Genomic DNA, 26,412 nt, shown 5'->3' on the forward strand with positions numbered 1-26,412 from the left:
CACTTCTAAATATCTCTAGTTCCACTCACACTACTTTAATTCACACCATCATCTTTGGCCTGAATTACAAATACTTGTTCCCATCTAGTCTCCCTACTTCCAATCTTTCTCCCCTTCGAGCTATAGGGAAGCTGGTGATCTTTCTAAAATGTATACCAGAATACACCACTCAGGTGCTTCCCATTGCCCTAAGGTGAAATTCTTTCATGTGGCTCACCCAGCTCAGTACCTTTCTAGCCACAGTGAACTTTTAGGTATTCCTCAAAAGGGGCCCGACGGCCTCCAACATTGCTTCAACTTACACGATCATGTCCTCTGGAAGGCCTTCCCTGACCACCCCTACTGTCACGGTAGGGCAGGAGTTCCTGCTGCATATCTGTCCTCATTACACCATAGGCTTCCCATCTCATAGCTTAGCTCACATTATTTTCACTGGCCATTAAATTGTCTAAACACCTTTCAAAAAGGGTCTGTGTGACTCTCTTGCTTACTGGGCTATCTCCAGTGCCTAACACTCATTGCCTAGCACATGGCAGATGCTCGGTAATCACAGATAGATGAATCAACCCAAAATTGAAATGTACCTATATCTCGGCCTGACATTTTAATTGGATATAAATATAACTTACCAAAAATGTAATATCCCAAGCATAAAAGCATATTTTTTCAGCCTCCTTGAGGATGTGCTTAATATACTACATTTCTTAAAAATTACATTTTTAAAAAATCTGACTGATTCCTAATTCTTATTTTAAAAGAAGATTTGACCACAATTTATGGAGTCTATATGTACACAGGAGGAAAATATATATTAAGTGACCTGGATATTTCTCATCTTCAGTGTCAATAAAAAAGGTTGCTGTGGTTTTCCAACTAGTTATTTAAAAAATTAGCACTTAGGGTAGATTTCAAGGAGAGGTTATAATAGCCCTAATAATACTGAGAACTGAATTATAGTAAGCCCTTTCTTGCAATGTAATGTTTGTTTTCAAATATGACTTGGGAGAATAAAAGAGTTTGTTGTACTGACCTAGAAGAATGACTGCTAAATTCTTTTACTCATCAAATACATATTGTGTAGCTAAAATATGCCAAGGATTGTTCTAAGTACTTGGGACGTATTGTTGAGCAAAACAAAACTGATTCCCACATTCATGGGTTCATGGAGCATACATTCCAATGGCAGTTGAATGAACAAGTATTGGATTGCGTGTACAGTATACATCCTTTTTATAAAAGGTTTGTAAATTTACATAGATGCAGAAAATGTATATAATTTTTGTATGTGCAAGAAAAAATATCCAGGTCATTCTACAGTGTTTGATTTTCTTTGAATAATCATGCACTGCTTCTGTAATTTTAAAAAGATGCATTTAAAAATAAGTGACTTAACTACAGTCCTAAGACTAAATCTGAATATTTGTTTTAAGCTGGTTGATATAAAAATTGTAAGATACTAGGTTTTTTTTCTGTTTTTTTTTTCTTTTAAATGTTACATTCAAAAAATATGAGGACCCCATATAACCCCCACCCCACCCACACCGCCCCTCCCACATCAACAAATTCTTCCATCATTGTGGCACATCCATTACACCCGGTGAATACATTCTGGAGAACTGTTGCAGCACATGGATAGTGGTCCACATTGTAGCCCACACTCTCCCCTACTCCAGCCAGTGGGCCACGACACGACACATATCGACCAGCATCTGTCCCTGCAGCACCACCTAGGACAACTCCAAATCCTGAAAATGCCCCCACACAATAGCTCTTCTTCCCTCTCCCAACCATCAGCAGCCACTGTACTAGTTTTAATTATCAGACTTTGTTTAGAAAGAAACAAAACTATACCCAATTATTTTTCAAAACATCCATGGAGACATTATACACCATCAACTACAACTTGGTTCAGACTCTACAGAGAGGGTCAGATGGAGGATGGGAACCAGATGATCTTTTAGGGTTGCTTACAACCCTGTGTTTTTTGTAGTTTTCAATATAATCTTAAAGATATTATAATTTGCAAATTAATAAACTTAATCACTATGGGGAAATGTTCACCTTTGAAATCAAACTATAAAACAGAGACTCTTCAAAAATAATCACCATGGCATAATGTATAATTTTAAAATGTCCAATAACTGAGGATTGAGCAATATGCATTATAATGCATATGCTAGCAGCCATTAAATATAATATTGAGGAAAAATATTTAATGATGAGGAAATGTTTATGATGTAAGGTCAATTCTTTTTTAAAGTTTAACAGCATAATCTCAGTACATATATGTCTCACTGTGTGGGTGGTAGGACCAATTATTTCCTTTTCTTCCCTCCTTTTTTATATTGTTTTTAATTTTCTAGGAGTTTGTATTAAATTTTGTCCAAATGAAGAAATATTTGAAATGAATAAGGTAAAAAGTTAGTACAAACTCTTAAAAGTACTCTTGCTTTTAAAATTACACATTTTCTTTCAGCACTCAACATGCTTCCATGCTACAAAATACACACCAGAAAATTGATTAAAAGAGTATTTAACACATTAAATGGCCATCAGTAACTTAATGAGTAAAATTCTTTAAATATTTTTACTAATAAGTATTAATGTGCATGATTTACCCACACTAAAGAAAAATCAAGCACCAAACAAGATAGTAAAATGTCCCTATTCATCTCTCTACTTGCCTTTAAGTTTTCAACCTTTTCTTCAAATGATTTGAATGTCGGAGAGTTTCTATGGGGAGAAAATAAAAACAAATAGTAAAATTACAAATTAAAAAAAAATTAACAATTTTTAAACACTGTTAGATGACTATTTCCTTTCACCAAATACTGCATCAGTAATATTGTGTCCATTACTCTCAGTCAGGTAAAGAAGAGATATATTCACTTTACCTTACTCCACTATTAAAGATGTAAATGTCAAGACTAATTTATACCATTTAAAGAACCTTTTTGGATCAAAAATTTCATCTGAGACAGTTTAAAATCATCTATTCTGTATCACATGTGCAGGCATACATACAAATATTTATTATATAAGATTATCAATTTCTGTTCTAATAATCACACTTTTGGTTCCATGAATAAAGCAAGTCTTAGAAATAGGTGATACAGTGATAGTCATGTCCATGTGTGAGGAGAGGGAGCAAAATCAGGAAAAAATATCGGTTCTGTCCCTTCCCCAACCAACTTTTTATTGTACAAAAAAGCCCACCTTTAGATCCATTTAATATTGGTTAAGGTACTGTGTTCCAGAGGCTGTGTTTGAATTCCCATTACCTAGAAGGATTCCTGCATGAACCCACATCACTCAACGAGGAAAAGACGACCATATGAGGTTCCATAACAGGGATCATGACTTTCAGAGAAGAACACAATGGATAAGGCCAGCAGGGACAGAAAAGAAGGTAGAAGCCCAGAATCTTGGCTTTGCCCAATTCACAGAGCTGCCCAAAGAGAGCACTGTCTCTTACACATAGGTTTCCAAAGCTTTATCCATCTGACCTCGATTATTCTTCCTACTACCAAGATGAAAAAGGCAAAGAAGGAAACAACTGTTTTCCTCTTTCCCTCCCTGATGGACAGAATAACTTAGCTATCCTGCTTCAGCTTCTCTCAGGAATTGAGTAGTATAAGTTCTCAGGTCCCACCCCAGGCCTACAGATTCAGAAACTGTAGGAGTAGTGCCCCAACTAGGATTCTAACAACCCTCCAGGTAATTCTGATGCATACTAAAGTTTAAGCCAAGCATATATTACTAAAAATCTTCTGTCTCTCAGGAGAGGTCAGGTGAGATGATAGCATGTTCCACTTGCAACTGCTTACTGATGAAAGAGAACAGTAGAATTAAATCATAGTTGGCTTGAAATGTCACAGTGGGATGAGGGAAGTGAAAATGGGAAGATGGAGGAAAAGGATGTGGGACTAAAGCTAAAAGAGACAGAGATGGTGAGACATCTAGACCCATGAAAAGGGAAGCTTTATTAAATAAGTAGTATCCATTTTGTCAAACAGATTTCTGATATGAAGGAATGTAGCAGGTTTATAAAATAAAACAGAAATAATAGTTCTTTTAAAAAAATGCAAACACACAAACATTCAATAAATTTCTTGCACCGATCCCAATATTATTGGAGCCACTGAAAACTGACACAGTGTTGAACACACAGCTTGTTTGGAGTACAATTTTAGTTCCCTACTTAAGAATAGTTCAAATTAAACATCTAAATAAAGAATGAGAAAGCATAAGACCAACTACATTTGTAAAAATATACTTTACCTCATAGCAGGCATGCTAATTGAATGCTGAATGGAGCGTATACTAAGAGACAGCATTAAAAAGAGATAGAAATGAAATTAGTATAGTGATTAGACAGTATAAAAATTAAGCAAAATTTAGCTTTTTAGGAGCTTTATTCTTTTAGCACCATAAAGAACTATCTACTTTTGAGGTGAGGGGGATCAAAGTTTTTTCTGTAAAAATAACCTACTTTTATTCCCAAGCCAATTTCAAAACAGTCCAAGTAGTTATTATAGTTAATAATACAACCTTGAATTTTTAGTGCACTTGAAAACTGTAAAGTGCTTTCACCTGTATATGCAAGGCACACAGGATCAAGGCACAGAAGCTAAATGGTTTACCCAAGGTCACAAAGCTAGTGACAGCTGACTGAAGAATGGAATTTGGATCTTTGGAACTCCTAATTCAATGTTTGCCACCTCCCTCAAAAATAGTACAGAAATACACATACGTGTACACACACACACACACGCAAGGCCAGTGAAGGGCTTCTGAAGCCATTTCTCTCAGATATGTGTTCCCAGGCCAGAACTGGAAGGTTTCAAAATAAATCACTTGTGTGACAACTTTAAAGTGATTTTAAAATCATATATCACTCCCTAGAAGTAGTATAAGTTTTCTAAAAACGATACTTCTACTTTATCCCAATAAAAACTAAATGTTCTAAAGGCCACTCAATTAACATTTGGCTCCCTGCTTTACTAGGACCAATTTCTCACTAAAAGACAATGCAGCCCACTGACTATTCAGGTTCAAGGCTATCGACTCTCAGCCATTCCCATTAACCATCTGACAAGATGAGAGGACCTTAATTCCTGGGCTCAAAAAAAATCATTGTTCTGCTGATATTGTTACTATGCTTATAATATTTTGACCACTGACATAGTATTATTGGTAAAAAGAAAAAATCTTTCCCTTGAGTAAATTGACTAGGCCAGGGTACTCAATTACATTTAATTATTTTGTGCATTTATGACTTCAATTTCTCAAAGACTCTGTTACTACAGATTATAATGTGTTTCAAAGTTACTTCCCCAGGTCTAACTTTGCATTAATAATTGATTATATGGAGTATGATCTTGATTTTTAAAAAATCAAAATATGCTGACAGTGTTTAATCAAGACAATCAGTAAAATATTTGAGTGTCTTTGTACTTGATGCATTATGTAACAGAGGAAAAGATCCATGTAACTCAGTTTACCCTACATCATATAATGGTGGTTGATCCCTCGGGTAAAAGATTACATTCTGGGAGGAATTTGCCAATTCTTTTCCTACTTGATCTATTGCAGTATGTTGGTCCCATATGTGAATGGCAGAGATAAATGGAAAATCATCTTTCTTAGTTTGTCACACAGAACTGTCCTTCCTCAGACCTTTCTAAAGAAGCTGCCATGAACAACCACCCTGCCACAAGCCCTGTTCTTTCATCACCATCTAGAATGTTCAGATCAGTAGTACCAGCAGTGCCAGCTAAATCCCCCAGGATGCCTGGTGATCTACACGTGGTTTGGACTAAAGTTGAAAAGAAACAAAAGATGAGACAATTAAGATTCTTTCCCAAGGATTTTATAATTAGAACCCTAAACGCTTGGATCAGTCATTGATAGGTGCTTAAGTTAGAAAGTCATATAGATTTAGATATTGACAAGGCCATTTTTTGGACCATGAGCAAGCTGCAAGTATGCAAAGGAATCTGGTTACCAAAGAGAGAATGGAGTAAGCACAGAGAAAGGGAGAGGAAGAAAATGAGGGAAATAATAAAAATAATAGCCATGCCAAGTGTGATGGTTAGATTATTGTGTCACCTCAGCCAGGTAATGGAGTCCAGTTGTTTGGTCAAGCAAGCACCAGGCTAACTGGAATACAGGGGCATTTCATGGACTTTAATCAGCAATGAGTTGATTGCAAAGATGGCCAATTATATGTACAATCAACTGAGGAGATTGCTGCAACAATGAGTGATGTCTCATCTAATCAGCTGAAGGCCTTAAAGGGGAAGTGATATCAGCATACAGGGAGAGAATTCCCATCACTACTTGGGACATCCAGCATCTCCTGGGAACTCATTGAGGATCTTCATTGGAGCCCCTGGTATGCAGCCTGACCTACAGAATTTGGACTTGCGCGTCTCCACGATTGCATGAGACAACTTTACAAAATTTCATATTATTTACAAATATCGCCTGTTGGTTTTGTTTCCCTAGAGAACCCTGAATAATACACCAGGGTACAGGGCTGCATGGGGGAAGGAACAGGAAAAAGGGAAATGCCTTGGTTTCTGGTTGTTACCTAAATGTCTAACAGCTTTCCAGTTAGCAGGGCTAGGTTGGGTGAAGCCTGGACTCACTTCCTTTCCGCTCCTTGGATTACAAAAGAACTCTGTATCCCATGCAACAAATTCCACCCTCCACACCCCCCTTTTTAGGTGAACTAATACATAATTCTACAATCCTCATAAAAGATTCTTCACTAATCCATTTTGGCAGAAATTGTCAAGTACTGGCAAAGGAAGGTAAGACACAGCTGAATATATGAAAAATTGCTTGTCCGTGGTAGTCACACATTGAATTCAATGGTATCAGTCAAATGAGGAAATACGTGGATAAAAAGTGAAAATTTCAGAAATTCATATCTAATTTAATCATGATCCCTAAGCACCAACGAAAAAGACCATTTCTTCCAATCACAATTCAGCTGGATTCTATGCCCTTTGATCAGAACACAAACTAGGTAAAAGGGAATAAGACAAAGACAGGGTAAAAGGAACGATAATATAAGCCAGGGGTTCTTAACCTTTTTTGTTCCACAGACCCCTTTGCCAGTCAGGTGAAAACTACAGACCCCTTACTAAGTCCGGAGTATACTGTGTATTACTTAATAAATATATCGCTCACACCAACAAGTCTCCACAAAAATGTTTTTTTTTTCAAATTTCAATTCAGCTCACGAACCTCTGGTTAAGAACCCCTGATATAAATGAATTCCAGATGTATTAAGTTAGGGGGAATTTAACATCGAGGGTACAAAATGATTCAGGATCATCTTTTGTAAGAAATGGGCCCTGATGTCAAAAATATTGGGGGGAAAAAGATTTGTAGGACTCACTTGGAATTATCAGGGGTTAGAGAATGAAAACAAGAAGGCAGCAGAGAGATATGCATGCCTTTAATCAAGGGAGTTTCTGTAAAGAATAGATATAGACAAGGAAATAGATGGTGATAGAGCCCCAGTGCAAGGGGATAATGGGAGGAAAGGAAACTGACAAAGGAAAAGCAAAAAGGAGAAGACTCCCAACAACATTGGAAATAGAGACTATTTTTTTAATGTTTATTTTTACACTTTAATTATAGAAAAGTACTACAGAGATGCTTCCAAGGAAACCAAGATGGAATTTGATCATTTGGGTCATTTAACCAATAGTTACTAAGCACCTGCCCATGACATGTGTGATGTGACCAAACAAAGAATACTTGAAAGTAGTCACTTTGAAAATTCTAATAATTTTCTTGGGGAGGACTTTAAGGATAGAGAGAAACCAGGATGATGACAGAATCATTGTTACTAGTGTTGAGTTTCAGTAGCATCCAAGGCAAATTAAGAGTTTAAATCTTTGAGTACCATGAAGAATATACCCACTATATATATATGGGGTAAAATACAGGAAAGAGCAAGAAGAGGTCAAAGAGTCAGGATGGCCACTACATTTCAAGGAAGGAGAAGGGGCACTTCTAGAGAACTGCCCAGGTGGTATTTATTGATTACATGGGTGTTCATTTTGTGATAAATCACTGAATTGAACATTTTGGATTTGAGCACATTTCTGTATGTATATCATAATTTTTAAAAGATTTAAAATATAGCCACTGAACAAAAAATGTGAAGTCAATTAAATTATACAGATAGATACAAATTCAAAGTCTCTCTGCTTCTGAGGTAGCCATTTTAATAGGAAAAACAAGGAGCATGTGTCAGTTCAATTCCATCCCAATTATTTGGTCCTCTCTATCATCTATACTAAAATGAAATTCAATTTTGATGTGGCCAGCTAGTAATCTAACTATAGGATAGCTGTTCTTTCATTGCTGACGCCTCTGTGGAAGGATGCACAAAGCTTCAACTTTCCTCAATTTATCTATCATCTCCCATTTCAAATAAAATATAATCTGGAGTTTTTATAGTAAGAGATCATAGCATCAAAATGTGTTTGCTTTAACACTGGTGCCAACTGAAATGACAGGTTAAATTTCTTTCAAAGTTAAACTTTTAAAAGTTAAGCTTTTAAAAGTTTCTCTTTAAATCAATATTTACCATACAATGTGTAGAAAATAAGCATGCAAGCTGAGGGTTGGATATGAACACAGCACCTGGGGGGAAAGCTGGCGGGCTCCAGGAACAGCCCTCATGTCCCAGGTGTGGCCTTCAGCCTGGCAGAGTCTCAACACCAAATTCTCCCCCACCTCCCAAGGCTAAAACAACTCTCTAAATTCCAAGGGCTAGTTTATTAACTGATAATACAAAAAAAAAAAAAACCTGTTGCTATGTCTGTCAAATTCAAGTTGGCAAACTAGAACATTTTCTCCTCCCGTATTCCCAATTACATAAGGGAATGAAATTACTGAGATGCTGGATAATCATACACTCAGAACAAACTGGCAAGAGGAGCTTCATGCATCCATCCCCATGGATGGAGAGGCCTTGCTGCTGGAAGTGACACATGCAGCCTCTACTGCCCACGCTCCCTCCCCTCGGCCAGTGCTCAGGACAACATGAGCACGATTTGCTTTTGTGACTGACATGATCTAAAAGAGGCATGTTTTCTTTATACGGTGAATACATTAAATCAGGTTACGATCAGGACTTGGCCTGGAAATGCTTTTGTTTTAAGTGATTTGCCCAACCCTTTGGTACCGAAGAATCCGTTCTAAAACTTAACTTTCAAAAGGTAATCTTCATTCTCTCATTTGCAAGTTTTAATCCAAGTTTTACTTTAATTTCCATGCACAACATAGTCATTAAAAGCAGGACTGAAAACAGCAAAGTATTATATAATATCACTTATATTTTTAAAATGAAATGAAAAGTTATGTGAAAAAAAGAACAAATTTGTTTCCAATGAATTAATAAGATAATAGATTAAACCATACCCATGCAATTTGCTTAATCTTTTTAAAGGTACAGAAAAAAATAGCAATAAATACCGGTTAAACACATCATTCCTTAATCGCCCTTACCTAGTAAATATTTTTGTATTTTATGTTTACAAATATGTCACATTTATCGTTTTTTTAATAATTAGGTATGAACAGGTCTCTTCCATTCTTAACTCATCCCAAGTCCCCACTCCACTCAAATATTTTAAGCTCTATCAGAACAAAAATCATCTCTGCTTCTTCATTTTCTCCTTAGGAGCTGTTCCTAACTTGTACGTTAGCAGAATGGGTTATATCACTGAACTCAGTTCTTCCTAATTTACTGCTTATTCACAAATCTCGTATAATTTTAGATAAAACGGTCTTAATAGTTATCTAAAAAATTAGGCCATTTTCATGAAACACTAAAGATACAGAATTACCTTTGCAAAGCATTTTATCTCACTTTACTGATTTTTTTTAAAGCATAATTTTTAATTTAAATACTTCAACATTTTAAGTTTACATAGTCCTATGCTATGACTTTACTTTGACTTCCAGGGCTAATGTCATAAGAGGGCCCAATGAATACCTGTGTGCTTACATAAGAAGGCAAATCGCTAGACCCTACCTAGCAAGTGAATGCTTGAGAAGCTAATTTGCATTACTAGGGACAGTGATAAAGACCACTATCTGATCTTTCTTGCTTACACCCTAAAGACCCTTCTCCATCTTTGTTCCCTCCACCAACTAAGTGGACAACTGGAGAGTCTTCACGGGATAGAGAGGAGAAGGTTTGCTCAACAACACAAAATCCCCTTCTATAACACACGATTTGGGGTGACATCTTTTTAATGTGCTTTCTTTTTTGGCCTAATATACTTTATTTTTCCTTTGCAAGCCATGACAATCCTTTAATAGTTAAAGAATATAACTAATGTAAAGAAATAATAAAATATTAAAAACCATAAGTAAAACAAATATTAAAAAATGCAGAGTAGGGGAAAAATGCAGTATAACCTGTATCTGTAAGACTGCAGACTGACACTACAAGGCAGTACATGTGCAGGCTATTAAAGTTGCAGTAATGGATTCCAGATGAAGAAAATTCCAATATCCATTACAAAAAGCACCAGAGAAATAAAAGCACCAAAAACAAACAAACAGAATCATACATTAAAAGGGAGGAATTTTGCATGCCATGGTAAAGCTGCTTCTCTTTACAAAAGAAAAAGAAAAAGAAAAAGAAAAAAAAAGTGAAAAAGAAACATCAAAATTATTTCCATAATCCTTGAGCCACAGCATCAAATTCTTTTTTCAATTTAACCATTACCCATGGTATACCAAAAAATCCTCCCTGGAATTAGGAATGCACTACAGAGAAAGATATTCCAAAAGCAATAAAATTATGTAGTGGACAAACACAACCATCCATCATGGCATAATAATCTAATTGTAGCACACTTGTCTTACACAACTACTAAACTGCAGTGATGGTTCAAACTCTCCTTACCTAAAGGAATGTGAAAAGGCTTGCAATCTGCAAGAAGCCAGAGTAAGCATTAAAAAAGAAAGGAAGTTCTCGTAAATCTAAAACAATTAAATAACCTACTTTTTGAAAAAGTATATAAGGTTTTAACTGGATTCTAATGTGCTACACAATTCAGTTAAGCAAGAAAGAAATGGGATCACCTAAGAGTGAATACATAATTGTCAAAAAAGTTCAAGAAAGCTGTGTTTATCACAACTATGCTTAGAATAATGATAGTCCAAATACAATGAGCAAATAATCTAGCCCTTTTGGTACACAGCAAAGTACAATACATTGATTGACCAAACCCATTCAACCAACCAAATTCTGGTTGTAAAATATATTTTTTAACCACAAATGAAAAACATAAAGCCATGCAATCTGAGGCTTTAAAAAAAAAAAAATTTGCATGCCAACAGAAGCATAGCTGATGTAAACCATGTTTGTCATTTTCAGCACTATTCTAATCCACACGGGAAGGGGAAAAAAAGCACTGTGAAGTGATTTTATCAAAACAACAAGGATAATTCTGTGGACTAATCTAAAATACAAAAGCAAAATAAAAAGCAACAGCTCACAAGATTTGAACCTAAGCATGAAAGAAGATATGGTTTACAGCTCAGTGCAAATCGGTGCATAGATGAGCATGGTGCAATCACACAATGGTATAAAAATTTAACACATAGAAGTGAAGCCAGGTCTCAATCCAAGCAAGCATTTCAATGGTTTATACTCATCCCCAGTAAGACACCAGGCTCTGCCCAAGATACTTACCCTGTACGATCAAGAAGGAATAAAAACACACAAAGGTTCACAACCAGAACTTTTCAACAACCTTAAATATATTCATAAAGATGATCATTTTGAAGTTAGACTGTTATGCCTAAAAGAATTTGGCAAGCGTTGCAAATTGTGGTGTGAAGGACTGCCCTCTGTCACTCTAACAAAGGAAAATCCAGGCATCATTCAGATACAGAGTCACGAAACAAATGAAACCACAATAATATATGTTAATTTGCCTGAACTACTTAATGAATACGGAAAATTGAGGACGTACTTTACATCTTCCAGCTTTTTGGTGATGACTGATCCAACAGATGAAAAAGCAGCTGAAGCCTTCTGTCCAGCCTGAGACAAGGTTTCAGATGTCTTCTTGTATCTGCATTAAGTCACAAAAGCATAGAGCAAAAAAAAGTAAGCTAACCTTTTCTAGTATCAATTATTTCAAATATAGTGAGCATTAACCATTAAAGAACTCCTTAAAAACACCTAAAATCCTTTACAGCCACCAGGTTAGCCTCATCACAGCATCTTATACTCAATCATCATTTCAGACACAATCTCTGTAGTGTGCTAAGAATGCCAGGAAGATAGGAAACTATAAAGGCAAGGCCGAAGAAATAAGGATAAGGGAAAAAAATAGCCATGGAGCAAACAGAAAAATGAGCCAGTCAGAAAGAAAGTAATTATACTTCTTGTTCCTTCCTTTTCCACGTAAGCCACCCCACAAAAAAAAGGGAGCAGAAGTGGCTCAAGTGGTTGAGCGCCTGCTTCACACATGGGAGGTCCTGGGTTTGGTTCCCAGTGCCTCCTAAAGAAAAAACAAAAACAAACAAGCAAAACTAGAAAACAATAACAACAACAAAAAAACCCAACAACTCCGGGGTACCAATGTGGCTCAGAGGTTGAGGGCTGGCTTCCCACATACGAGGTCAAAGGTTTAGTTGACAATACCCCCCCTCAAATATATATATATATAAAAAATAAAAATAAAATTAATCAAATTCCTCAGATGCCTTTTACAACTTTATCTCCTAAAAGGGGGCCATATTTCTATATACCAGCAAAGAATGTTCTGAAATAGAAATTTAAAAAATAATCCCATTCACAATGGCTCATAAAAGACTAAAATACATAGGAATAATTTTAACTTAGGATTGAAGGCCCTATATACTACAAACTGTAATACATTGCTGAAAGAAATAAAAGAAGGCCTAAATAAAAGGAAAGACAGCCAGACATCCCAAGTTCATGGATAGGAAGCCTTAAGATTATTAAGTTTATTTACAGATTCAATGCAATACCTATCAAAATCCCAAAAGCCTTTTTTTGCAGAAAGGGAAAAGCCAATCCTCAAATTCATGTGGAATCACAAGGGGCCACAAATAGCCAAATCAATACTACAAAGGAAGAACAAAGTTGGAGGTGTCACACTTCCCAATTTCAAAATTTATTACAAAGCTACAGTAATCAAGACAGTGTGGTACTGCCATAAAGATACACACATAGACCACAGAATCAAACTGAGAGTTCAGAAATAAAACCTCACATATATGGCACTTTTGACAAGGGTGCCAGGTCCACTCAATAGGGAAACGATAATCTCTTCACAAATGATGCTGGGAGAACTGGATCTTCCTATGAAAAAGAATAAAAGAGAACCCCTATCTGACACCATATATAAAAATGAACTCAAAATGCATCATTGACCTAAATATATGAACCAAAACTATAAAACTTCTAGGACACATCTTCAGGACCTTGTGTTAGACAATGGTTTCTTAAACTTTACACCCTAAGCATCAGCCACAAAAGAAAAAACAGATAAATTGGACTTCATCAAAATAAACACTTTTGTGCAAAGGACTTCATCGTGAAAGTAAAAAAACAACCTACAGAATGGGAGAAAATATTTGGAAACCACATATCCAATAAGGGCTTAATATCCAAAATATATAAAGAACTGCTACAACTTAACAACAAAAAGACTAACAACACAATTATAAAATGAGCAAAGGACTTGAATATATTTCTCCCAAAAATATATGCAAATGGCCAGTAAGTACATAAAATGATGTGCAATATCTTTGTTCCTCAGGGAAATGCAAATCAAAACCACAATGAATACCACTTCACATTCACTAGGAAAATAGTGTTGACAAGGAGAGGAGAAATGAGAATATTTAAACATAGCTGGTATCACTGTAGGAATGATGCAGCCACTGTGGAAATCAGTTTGGTGATTCCTCAGAATATATAGGCTACAATATGACCTTGCAATCCCACTTCTTGGTATACACTCCTAAGAATTCAAGCAGAGGCTTGAACAGATATTTCTACAACACTGTTTACAGCAGCATTATTCACAATAGCTAGAAGGTGGAAACAACTTATCGCTCAAGTGTCCCTCAACGAGTGAATGGATAAACAAAATGTGGTATATATATTCAATGGGATATTATTTCACTGTAAAAAGGAATGAAGTTCTGATGCAAGGAACAACACGGATGAACCTTGACAACATCATGTCAAGTGAAATAAGCCTGACAAAAGGACTAATATTGTATGATCTCACTTATATGAAATGCTTAGAAGAAGCAAACTTCATAGAGACAGTAGTTTATAGGTTATCAGGGGGCAGGAAGAGGGAGTTACAGCTTAATGGGTATGTAGTTTCTGTTTGAGGTGATAAAAAAAAGTGCGGGTAGTGAATGTTGGTGATGGTAGCACAATCCTGTCAATGTAATTAATACTTCTGAACTGTACACTTAATGTAGTTAAAATGGGAAACTATGCTATATATTTGTTACTATAATAAAAATTTAAAGGGGTGGCAGAAACAAGAAATAGATGTATTTTATCATCCAAATGCATTTTATGTACATAAAGAAATTTTTTTTAATTTTGCAAGTCTGTAGATATAACAAATAAGGGCTTGCTAGACTCTCAGCATAGTAATACAAGACTTGAAATGACTCTAGTGTGATATTTGCTCTAATTCAATGGTATGATTTATCACCTCCTTCTTCTCATCTACACAGGGATTAGAAACAAGGGGGAAAAAAAACAAGAATATGGTACCTGCTAAAGAAGTTAAGATCCCCACATTATGGAAAAGCATGGTCAGGCATTTTTATTTACCCTTTTGGAACCAAACAGTAAGAATGAGCATGGTTCATGGTGATACAGTCAAAGAATAATTTCCTGCTGCCAACTTATATGGGGAGAAAAGGAATCAGCACCCCAGTACTGTCATTTCAGAAATGCACCTGCCTCACTGCTGATGGTTAGATGAGAGAAAAAATACTACCCAATAAGCTCACTAGTTCAGCAGATGGGACTGAACACAGAAGACAAATACCACAGGAATCTGCTGGCTTCTCCTTGTGCCTTGCAATACAACTGCTGGTAATTATACCACATCACAATTTTTGGAATAAAAAAGACAAAAAGGCTAAGGGGATGGCCTCTGCCACCAGTACATATCAGGAACCGTTACCTGAGAATTTTGTAATACATATAGAGCAGGATGAAAAGAGTGGATCTGTGGTCAGCCAGACCCAAGTTCAATTCCTGACGCCACATTCTGAGAGGCTTGTGACCTCAAAGCTTATCTGAACATTTCCCCATCTAGGGCTACCTCACCACCTCCCTACTGGGTTTTTCTGAGGACTAAATGACACAATGCACATATTTAGAAAGTCAATATATAACATTTTACGGACTTAAATTTTATTTCTTCAACTCACATGAGGCTGGTTTTTTTTCTACTCCCTAGAAAGGTCTGGAAAGCTAGAGTTAAAAAGAGTCAGGCATACTTGAGAATTAGGAAGAATATACCCTGTGTAATCTAAAGGGAAAAACTGCCGAGGCATCCTTGTTCCCTTTCCATTCCCCTCCTCAGCCAGTGGGAGTACAAGTGTCCTTTAACATTTTCTAGAAAAATGGATGGTCAAGTGAACATACGCAGACGTTGCTGTCACATCTTGCCACCCTTTGGCAATGTTCTGCTTTAGTTCCTGTAGTGAGTTGATTCCAAGTTTTCGCTTAATTTCTGCTAGATGTTTCTCTTTTGCTGCTAACACTTGAGACAGAGTCTGGATTTCCTCTTCTACCTATAGGAAAGGAATTGAGATAGGAATTCAGTAAGAGTCATTTAGTAAGTTAAGATTATTATTACAAAACTATATTCAAAATTATAGTGTACTTTTAAAAAATTTTTATTCACTTATCTCCTGAAAACCATATAACATTGTTAAGTAAACTGGTTCTCTGCTTATCTCCCTATAGAGCTTCTTTTTTCTTTTTGATACTTCTATATATTTCTATACTGAGTTGTCCTCAGCCTTCTCCCCTCTCCCTATACTCTCTTATTCAGCTATCTCATGTAATCTTAGGGCTACATTTGAGTGTCACACTCAAATTACACTAACATTCTCTCTCTTGAGAACTGGCCCACATTTCCAGCTGAGCATTTCTACTAAAATTCCCACAAAACTCACATTTGTGTACTAAATCAAATTAATCCCCTCCCCTAGTAAAATACCTACAACAACCAAGCCAAACCAAAACCTAACCTTTCTCCATATTTTCATAGATTTCCATAGATTCAGTCCCAATGCGTGGCAAAACCACAGCTGTAAATAAATCAAACTGCCTCCTTCACAGAGAGTTCCCGCTGACATCTATGTGGAACTCTTGATGCTGCCTGACCATTCTCAGCTCAGAGATGAAAGGTAGTCCTAACCCAAGGACAGTCAACCCAGCAAATGACCAACAACCAGTAAAGTGCCTGGTATGAAAAGAGGTACACTGATCGAGTCTCTCTCATTCAGGAATCTGGTCTGAGAATCTGAGTCAACACTGGGCGTAGAATCTGGAAAGATGGAGAAAGAAGCCTTGAGGTATAGGTAGAGCACCGTGAGATTATGAAGCGTTGCAGCAAGCTTAAACTTATTTGTGGAAGCCAAAACTCCCAGCAGAAGCTGTGAAGAAAAGAAAATGATTTACAGAGCAGAGGACAAGGCTAAGCCAGGAAAATAGAGGGGAAAAAGCAGAGTCACAGGGGGAAGCAGACAGCATGTGGGAGTGACTTTTTGGCCCAGGAGATTAAAAAACTGGCAGTCCTGGAAGTTATATCCAGTACAAGACCCTTAAAAGGATGCTTCTCTTGGCTTGCTGCAAAGAGACCTGCACAACACTGTTATGATTTTACAGACAATATGGTCCCTTACGTTTTTCATAAAATATTTAAATTTTTGAAAACGTTTTCACAGAAAGTCTTTAGAAAACACAATGGGAAATAGTGCTCAATAAAAGAAGAGAAGAGTAAATGTGATATACTAAAAAAAATTTGAGACAAAATAGCTCTCTTTAGAGCATTAATTGGAACAAATACATACCGTGTACTTGTAAGACGAGACCTCAAGTATTATAGCCAGTTTTGAAAGCCCTAATTTAAGAGACACAGTCCCAAAGTGCATATAAGGGGAAAAAAGCAACAAGAAAAGAATAATCAGGTTCAAAATTAAATAAATGAAATGATTTGCCAAAGTCATCAAACTAATAATGTAGGAACCAGAATTTCAACACAGGTGACTCCACTTCTCAGGTTTCTACCTTCCCAAGACCTAAATCATCAAATACTTCAAAGAACAGACTTGCAGGGTAAAAGCTCTATCCCCTGAAACTCCTCTGAGGTACTCATCTCACTTCCCCAGTGAAAGGTGGAAAGAAAACCACTGCAACTCTTTGTGAATAATGCACCACCCCAAGTTCTCCCCTGCCCATGTTGGTTAGAGTTTGTGCTGCCAACACACCTAGCCCGGCATATCACAAATAAACTGAATTCAGTTTATTTTTCTTATATCTAATAGCACACCCTTAAAGGCATAAAGGGGAGCAGGATTAAGAATCTCTGATGTACCTCAAAAATATTGAGTGGCAATGATTTTAGAATATCTTGATTTTATTTAAGATTCAACAACTATTTCAAGCAGCAGTTCTCATAGAAAAACTTTTGCAAATGGAAAACTATCATTTAATTTGCAATGCAAGTGGTTTTTATTACATTCAATTATCACTATATATTACTGTTATTTTATTTTTTTAGGAGGTACTGGGGATTGAACCCAGGACCTCAGACACAGGAAGCAGGTGCTCATCCTCTGAGCTACATCCACTCCCTATATATATTATCTTAATCATAAGTTAACAGGAATGGAATATCTGCTACATGTAGCTCACAGGATTTTCATAAAACTTAGATAAACCTCTGAAGAAGCATGAATACAATACAAATCCAAGATTAAGTGCACAGGTATCAGAGTTCATACATACCTGGATACAAGTGTAAGTGCTGTTTTTAATTAGCTTTATGGCCTTAAGCCCTCACTAAAAATTATTAAATCAAGTTATATAATCTGTTTAGAGACAGAGACCTACGTTTTCTCACCCATTCAATCATGATCACAACTGCACTTGCCTTGGGCGGCCGCTGTGGTGATGAATGAAATAATGCAGGTGAAGAGCTCAGCCCAGTGCCTGCTGCACAGGAGCTCACCAGGGATTTGGTGCCATGACTATTACTTTTACTGACAATGACATAATCACGTCCAGGGCTGGCAAGGGTGTGGGGAGAGTGCCCTGACATACACTGTGGGAAACCTTGTGGTCATGTTAGTGTACAGGGAAATGCCTATGTGCCCTTAAAAACCACTTAGAAACTTTGACCCTGGGATAATTCGGCTTCCAGGAATTCATACGAAGGAACTAATAAACAAAGTGAATAAAGGTACACATATACATATATAACAGTTTGGTATTATTTATGAATTACCAAAAAAAAGATAATGATTATGTTTGTAAACTGGTCTGTTCCTCTGGGCATGAGATACCCTTTGATTGTATTAGATTCAGCTGAGATGTCTTTGATTAAATTATGTTAAGATTGGGGCTTTGCTTCGACCACGTCAGTATGGTATAGCTCAGAACTAAGTCTCTGTCCCCTTGGAAGGCTAAAAAATGGACACTCACAGAAGAGGACAGGGACAACAAAAGAACCTGGTCATTTCGGTCCTGCCTTGTGACAGAAAGGAGAAGACTCAAATAGCTTAAGCCCCAGGAAAAGAAACAAGCCCTATGCCAGCCTACAGCTGAGATTAGAAGAAGCTGGGACAAGAGTCTTAAGAGTAAGAAGGAAGCTGAACCCTCACAGAGAGTGGTAACCATTTCTGGTGAGAGAGTACCTCTTATGGTACATTGAGCTGGACTCTTTAGGGCCTTGTAACTGTAAGCTTCTACCCCAAATAAATACCCTTTAAAAAAGCCAACAGATTTCTGGTACTTTGCATCAGCATCTCTTTGGCTGATTAATACAACATATTTTTATCAAAACACTGTTATAATAGCAAAAAATTATAAATAATCTAAATGTTTGAAAATGGTATGTCCGACCAACAGCTATGTAGCCAATAAATATCAAACTGCATGAGATTATTTACTGGCATGAAAAAATGTTCTTAAAATTCTGTTAAGTGGGGAGAAAGTTACAGATATGTGCTATAATGCCTTCTTAAAATACAGATAGGGAATGTATGTGGCAAGCAGTTGAGTGCCTGCTTCCCTCATGGGAGCTCCCAGGGTTCAGTTCCCAGTGCCTCCTAAAAACAAAGAAAAAAACAAACAACAGGGAAGCAGATGTGGCTCAAGCAATTGAGCTCCTGTCTACCATACAGGAAATCCAGGGTTTGGTGCCTGGGGCCTCCTGGTGAGGGCAAACTGGCCCGTGTGGCGAGGAGGACCACACAGAGTCCTGGCCTGTGTAGAGTGCTGACATGTGTAGGAGCGCTGGCCCATGTGGAGAGGTTATGTGGCAAGATGACACAACAAAAAGAGACACCAAGGAGAGATAATAAGAGACAGCAGACCAGGGAGCTGATGTGGCGCAAGAGAACGATCACCTCTCTTCCACTCCCTAAGTTCCCAGGATCAGTTCCTGGAGCCACCTGATGAGAATACAAGCAGACACAGAAGAACACACAGTGAAGGGACACAGAGAGCAGACAATGGAGGGAGGGGGGAGAAATAAATAAATAAATAAATCTTAGAAAAAAAAGACAACAAGCAAACAATCAAAAAAACCAACACAGGGGAGACCGTGTGGCTCAGGGGTTGAGCACTGGCTTCCCACATACTAGGTCCCGGGTTCAATTCCCAGCCCAGGGACCTCAAAACAACAACAACAACTAAACGGATATATGTTTAAGCAATACATACATAGGAAGAAAGTGTGGAAGCAGATAATCTAAAACCTTCAAGTGTAGGACTGTAGTCGACTTTAATTTTCTATACAGCTTATGAAAAATCATTTTTGTGTTTTTCTTTTTAAAATATTAACATTAGTTGTGCATTAAAAATGCAGAATTTTTAATCCTTAGCTCTTCTCATAGGGCCAGTCACCAATCTGCCTTAACCATCTTCTCCCTGCCTTGTTCACAAAATCTCACATAACAAAGGTTCAACAGCACCTGTCCCCACAACACAACCACGGATAGATCGAAAGTCACTGATACAGCCGAAGAGTGCAGCATAGATGATGTCGGTGAGGTCTGTTTGAGGACAGTCATCAGTACTCCTTTAATTCATTTCCTACTTTACACCCTGCTTTTCAGACCCACCTTAGCTACATATACTTCTCCTCATATAAAAACAGACTCACAACACATTCTTCTTTCTCCTCTTCTCTACTCAAGCCTCTACGACAGGTAACACACAGTGCTTTCTCTCTCCTGGAACTGACTATAAGATATTACCATCTGCTGTAAAAACATAAATGAAAGTACATTTTAAGTGTGAAACCTGAAGTTCAAAAACAAATGGAGGAGCAGATGTGGCTCAAGCAGTTGAGTGCCCACCTCTCATGGGAGGTCCCAGGTTTGGTTCCTAGTGCCTCCCGAAAAAACAAAAGCACACAATAGGCAAAACAAATGAATAAACCAACGTGGCTCAGTGGGTGAGCACTGGCTTCCCATATACAAGGTTCAATTCCCAGCCCTGGTACCTGAAAAACAAAACAAAACAAAAAACAAACAAACAAAAACAACCCAAATGGTTTTTCATGTAAACATTATGTTCAGTGAAAAAGAACACAAAGACTGCATATTGTATGATTCCCTTTCTGTGAAATATCCAAAATAGGTAAATCCTGAGACAGAAAACAGATTGGTGGTTGCCAGGGTCTCCTTTTAAGGGTGATGAAAAGATTCTGGTACTAGAACGAGGCGGTGGTCCCACATCACTATGAATGTACTACAATGACACTGAATCGTTCACTTTAAAATGATGAAACATAAATTTTTTGTTATATGCATTTTTACACGCACACATACACACACAAAAATGGTTCTCTACCTTTGCAAGTTCTCTTCTTAGCTCTTCTTGCTCCTCCTCCGACAAGGCCTCCGTGGCACTGATAGCGGCAGCAACATCTTCTCCTTCCTCCGGTACTGGGTCTGTTCTCAGCAGACCTAGTTAGGGATTGGGGAGAAACAAAGTCTGTTTGTTCTGCAAGTTAAATTACAATTTTCCTTTGGCCTCCTCCACTGCCCCAGCCACAATAAAGCCGACGCGGTTAGGGCCACACATGACTTTTCTGGCCCTTGAAATGGTCTGCTTTTCCAGAAAAGGTCAAAAGAGAAGCCACACTAATCCCTAAAAACCACCAAACATGAATTTAGAAAACAGAGCATTCTCTCCGCTTCTGTTCATTTTCTTCTTGACAATGTAGTTAATTGCAAAGCAGAAGAGTTGGAGGGATTTTTGCCAAGGCTTTGAAATGCTGAGCTAGTAAGTCAGCATAAATTAGAAGAAAAATTTTAGCCACTTCACAATAACCAAGGGGAGGAAGTCAGTAAATGTCTTTAGCTTCTTCTGACAATCAAATCCAACATTTAACCACCTCAGAGAAGGACAAATGGCTGAACAAACTAAATACAGGTGCATAAAAGAAATTTTTTTCCATTTTTTCCCCATTAGTTATTAGAGATAGGAAACATCTTGTAGTTTAAAAAAAAAAAAAAAAAAGAGGTTTTATCCAGATACCCTTAAAAAAAACTCTAATGTAAGTATTCAGAGAAATAAGCGACACCCACAGAATCTTTGCACCTATTTAAGAATCCCCAGGGAAGCGGATTTGGCTCAATGGATAGCGTGTCTGCCTACCACAAGGGAGGTCCAAGGTTCAAACCCAGGGCCTCCTGACCCATGTGATGAGGCGGCCCACGTGCAGTGCTGATGTGTGCAAGGAGTGCCGTGCCACGTAGGGGTGCCCCCTGTGTAGGAGAGCCCCACATGCAAGGAGTGTGCCCCATAAGGAGAGCCGCCCAGTGCGAAAAAAGTGCAGCCTGCCCAGGAGTGGCGCCGCCCACACGGAGAGCTGATGCAGCAAGATGACGCAACAAAAAGAGACACAGATTCCTGGTGCTGCTGCCAAGAATACAAGTGGACACAGAAGAACACAGAGAATGGACACAGAGAACAGACTGGGGGGGGGGCGGGGAAGGGGAGAGAAAGAAAAAAAAAGAATCCCCAGCTGTACCCATTCCCTTGGATTAGAGCCAGTGAGTAAAGACCCATCAGGAAGAGCTCAAAATTTCTGGAGAAAGTCCAGGGAGGTAGCTGCCCTTAGCACCTCTCTGCTCCCTTCCTCCCTGGACCATCCATGGGGCTAGGGTGAAAGGACAGTGAGACCAATCACGGGTGTGAAATTTAAGGAGGCACCAAACACTCAATATAAATAATACTTTAATTCAGTCTTTTTCAAATATCAAAGTTAATTCAAAAAAATCCAAGAAGAATAAAAATACCAATATTTTTAAAAGATAGAATCAGTATTGTTGATTTTTCCTTCTACTCCGGGTTCTGAAATGGCTCATCACAGCACTGTTCCCCGTCTTGTCTCTATTTGAAGATGTGATATTTTGTTCATTGTGGATTTGGGAAGCATTAATGTAGAATTTTGTAAAAAATACTGCATGAACATATTATTTATCTTGTTTACTGGGGAGGGGGGGGCAGTTTTGGTGTCCCGATAAATTCTGCACCAGAGGCGAGCACTCACTGCCATCACTCCCCTCTCTGGAGTCACAGTTCTGCCCGGCCCTCCCCACGCCACATGTCTGGGCTTTCAGTCTACTAGGAAACATGGTTTTGCCCCTAAGGGGCAGGAGAAGGTTTCCTCCTCCTCCTCTTTCTCCGCTGCCTCCTCCTCTTCTCTTGCTGCCAGTGAATGTCACCACCATTTCAGCTGTCCTCCACCCACCCCCACCCTTTTTTGAGATGTGCCAGTTCAGTCAGAAGAGCAATGCGGCGTCCCTCCCAAAGCAAGTTGCCAGGCAGCAGATGAAGGGCTCAGCAGGTCGGCAGAGAGGAAAAAGGAAGCAGAATAGCTGTGCCATTCCACGGGCAGCCAGCCAGCAGCAAGGCAAACAAAAAAGAGGTACATGAATCAATGAGATAATGGGTATATATGTTATGTACTAACACAAAAGCACTTGGAACGGGGTCTGTTGGATATTAATTGCTTAATGTTTGTTAACAGTTAATAATAACAATAATCACCAGCATGGCTATACCAAAACAGTGCCTACGTGGAAGGTGTTTATGGAACACCTAATTTTTAATACAAATTAATACAAAGAAAACAATTTACAGACCACAAACTGGAGTGGCTAAAAGAATATGATTAAGTCCTCTAATGCACAGACAATACTTGGCGAGTACAGTCAATGAAGGAAAAAGCTCAAAGAATTATTGCTTTGAATCCCCGCTAACACTGCTTCAAATGGGCTGCCCAAGTATAATTTCTGTAATGGAAATCTGATCATGCAGCTGCCCAATTTAAAAATCCTTCTGTGGTGCCCTCTTGTTTTCAAGACAAAGTTCAACCCCTCAGTTTCACACCCAGGCCTGGATCAGACCCTTCTGCTCTCTGGCATTGGCACCCTCCCCCAATCCAGAGCCAAGTCAAACTGTGAGCAAGGCTCTATCCAGTGCATGATCAGAAACCATTCACCAGGATCTGTGTGTGCTTGCAAATTTATCCCCCGTGCCAGATTATGTGACAGGGGGAACATGAGATTGAGAAGGAAACATGCATGCAAGTATCATATAAGGCAATACAGTAAGAACCATAAAAAAGCCACTTATAAAAATTACTTTATTTTTCAAGTTTTGCTCAGTTCTTTTAAGTTCTCCAACTAGAACTGGGCCAAAAAATTAAAATTTAAAAAACCCCGGAAAGGTGCTAAACCATGCCTTAAATAAAAACTATTTCATGCTTTTTAGTAAACACTATGTTTCAAATATCTTTAAGCAAGGAAAAGGGGCAACATCTGATTGCTAATAATATTTTATGTGAACTGTCCAATTCCAAAACAACCTGGAAAGATATTGATAATATTCAAGTATTCAGTTAAGCTACTGAGAAAAATTAATGTCTCAGAAAGGGGCACGGGAGCTGCTGCAGTTGTCTTCAGCACCTCAACGATGACCTTGAGATTTTATATTCAGAATCTAACAGTTGTAATTATACGGTCTGCCTTTTCTGCATTAGCCTGTAGGTGGCAGCAAATTATCAACATCAAAATATAAAGTGAGGTTTTAGATGGATCATCAAGCTGAGAAAAATAATAGGACATAAAGGACCCAAGGGAACACTAGCATGGCAGGTAGCAGAATCACTGTTATGACAGTCATGTCTTAGGAAAATTATTAATCACCCCTGATGCCATCTATTTATATCCAAACATGAAATGTGTCCCAAATATCATGTATGTGCAATATTTCTGTGAGGTAGGTATCACTACCACCATTTGCAGACGAGGAAACTGCAGCCTGCAGAGGTTATCTTGTCCAAGGTGACACACCAGAATGTGGTAGGGTTAGGATTTTGAACCCAGACAGTTTGATTTGAAAGCTGATGCCATTGCATCTGCAAGACTAGATCAAAAATAGTCTCGTCACCACTTTCAATTACATAGTTCCCCAAACCTGGAAACCCAAATTCTGTCTTACACCTTTTTCTAGATATTATTCCATATCCTCTATGTTCAGTAAGAGTATAGTATTTATTGTGGAGGTTATTAAAATTCAGCTGAAGATTTTGACTTTTGTTCTGTAGATGATGTGGAAACATGGAAGTTTACTAAGAACAGTGACTGTTCTAGGACAATCTCACTAGCAAGTGGATGAGGGATAAATTAGAAGTGGGCAAAGAACAGTTATGGAGTAAGTACATGTTAATTTGAAACCCAACAGCACAAAATGGAGAACAAAATGGCAGGCTTCAACCTTTGGAAGAAAGCACTTTTATGTTTTCAACTGATCAGAAAGTGTATTAAAGAAATAGAGATGGCAAAAATAGGTGATTGATCCATTCAAGAAGCTTAACCATAAAAATCACTGCAGCTATAAGCATCACCTCCAGAGTACCATTTGCTGAACTAACTGTCCATTTCTGGACAAGGAGCTTCATATTCATTCTCCATCTTTCCACCACCACCATGTAAAAAAGAACTGTTATTCTTACTTTTCAGATGAAGAAACTGAGGTCCAAAGAGGTTTAAGTTAATGCAGCAATTTTTTTTTTCTTCTAAAAGACCTGGGCATTTTTAAATGGCATAAATTTAGTAATGGAGCCAAAAAAAAAAAGAAAGAAAGATTTGAAGAGACAGTGCTCAGGAGGAAAGATAAGTTGTATTCAAAGCCTTTTAAAAATCAAAAGAAAACAGACCCCAGGGAAAGTCTAGCTCTGGGGGAGAAAAGATCAATTTCTCATTCCTGACATGAAAGGAGGAAACAACTTTTTGAAAATATCGATTTCTTCAGACTATAAATAATCCCCCCAAATTACATTTGATCATTAATTTTAATGTTCTTCCTCAGAATCTGATAAGCTGTTTTTGTAACAAAGAGGAGGAGAAAATATGACTTATATTAATTTACTGAGGCCTAGTGTACCAGCCACTGTGTGGAGAGAAGTAGTATTTATTTCCATTAGGAAACTGAGGCCCTCTGAGGTTAAATAACTTGCCCAAAGTCTCAGAAGCAAGATTAAAATTGGGTCTTTCTGACTCCAAACTCTTGCTCCTTCATACTTTTTCTTTCAGAAATACCAGGAGGACAGCAGGGCAAAGGGCAAGTCACAGAAGGGATGCCAGAAACAGAGGTGTGAGGCTTTCTCCACAATGGCTTTTTACTTCATGAGGGTATGAGAACATGTGGTTTTCCCCAGGTTACTAAGCCACAGACATTACCATCAAGATCAAGTAACTGAAAATTAGTAATAATTTGTTCCATTGGGTTATTAATATTTTAGCCACTTCCTTAATTCTTCCAGTTGTACAAACAGACCCTGTCCATTTCCACATGATTCCCCTAAAGAATTTTAAGCAGGAGAATGGCATGCCCAGACTTGCCTTCTGGAAACTGCAAGAAGGTGAAGGGACTGGACTGGGCAGAGCCTGGAGAAAAGAGACAGGATGTCAGCTAGATGCCCAGGTGAGAGGACCTGAGCTCCTTGCGTGGGACAGGAATGGACAGGATGGAACAGAGAGGAGCACATGAGGCTCCATCAGTCCTAAAACACAATTTTTTTTAAAACCACT

At 38.0% G+C, this 26,412-nt stretch overlaps 1 protein-coding gene across 6 annotated transcripts in view; it reads right to left on the reverse strand.

Annotated features, from left to right (window-relative positions):
* The window catches only part of TPD52 (tumor protein D52), a 99,757-nt gene that overhangs the window by 4,196 nt on the left and 69,149 nt on the right, over positions 1–26,412 (reverse strand). For 2 of the 6 annotated variants that reach the window (XM_004479099.4, XM_012519870.4), the window contains exons 2-7: positions 21,158–21,273; positions 15,713–15,861; positions 12,024–12,125; positions 10,949–10,975; positions 4,282–4,323; positions 2,685–2,733 (exon numbers count right to left, since the gene is read on the reverse strand). In XM_004479099.4, the coding sequence (XP_004479156.1) occupies positions 2,685–2,733; positions 4,282–4,323; positions 10,949–10,975; positions 12,024–12,125; positions 15,713–15,861; positions 21,158–21,273 (485 nt within the window). The remainder of the gene's footprint in view (positions 1–2,684; positions 2,734–4,281; positions 4,324–10,948; positions 10,976–12,023; positions 12,126–15,712; positions 15,862–21,157; positions 21,274–26,412) is intronic. The other 4 variants (XM_058275671.1, XM_058275670.2, XM_058275672.1 and 1 more) reach the window with 2 other exon arrangements.

The sequence above is a fragment of the Dasypus novemcinctus genome, chromosome 14 (genome assembly GCF_030445035.2).
Source record: "Dasypus novemcinctus isolate mDasNov1 chromosome 14, mDasNov1.1.hap2, whole genome shotgun sequence".
Lineage (NCBI taxonomy): Eukaryota > Metazoa > Chordata > Mammalia > Cingulata > Dasypodidae > Dasypus > Dasypus novemcinctus.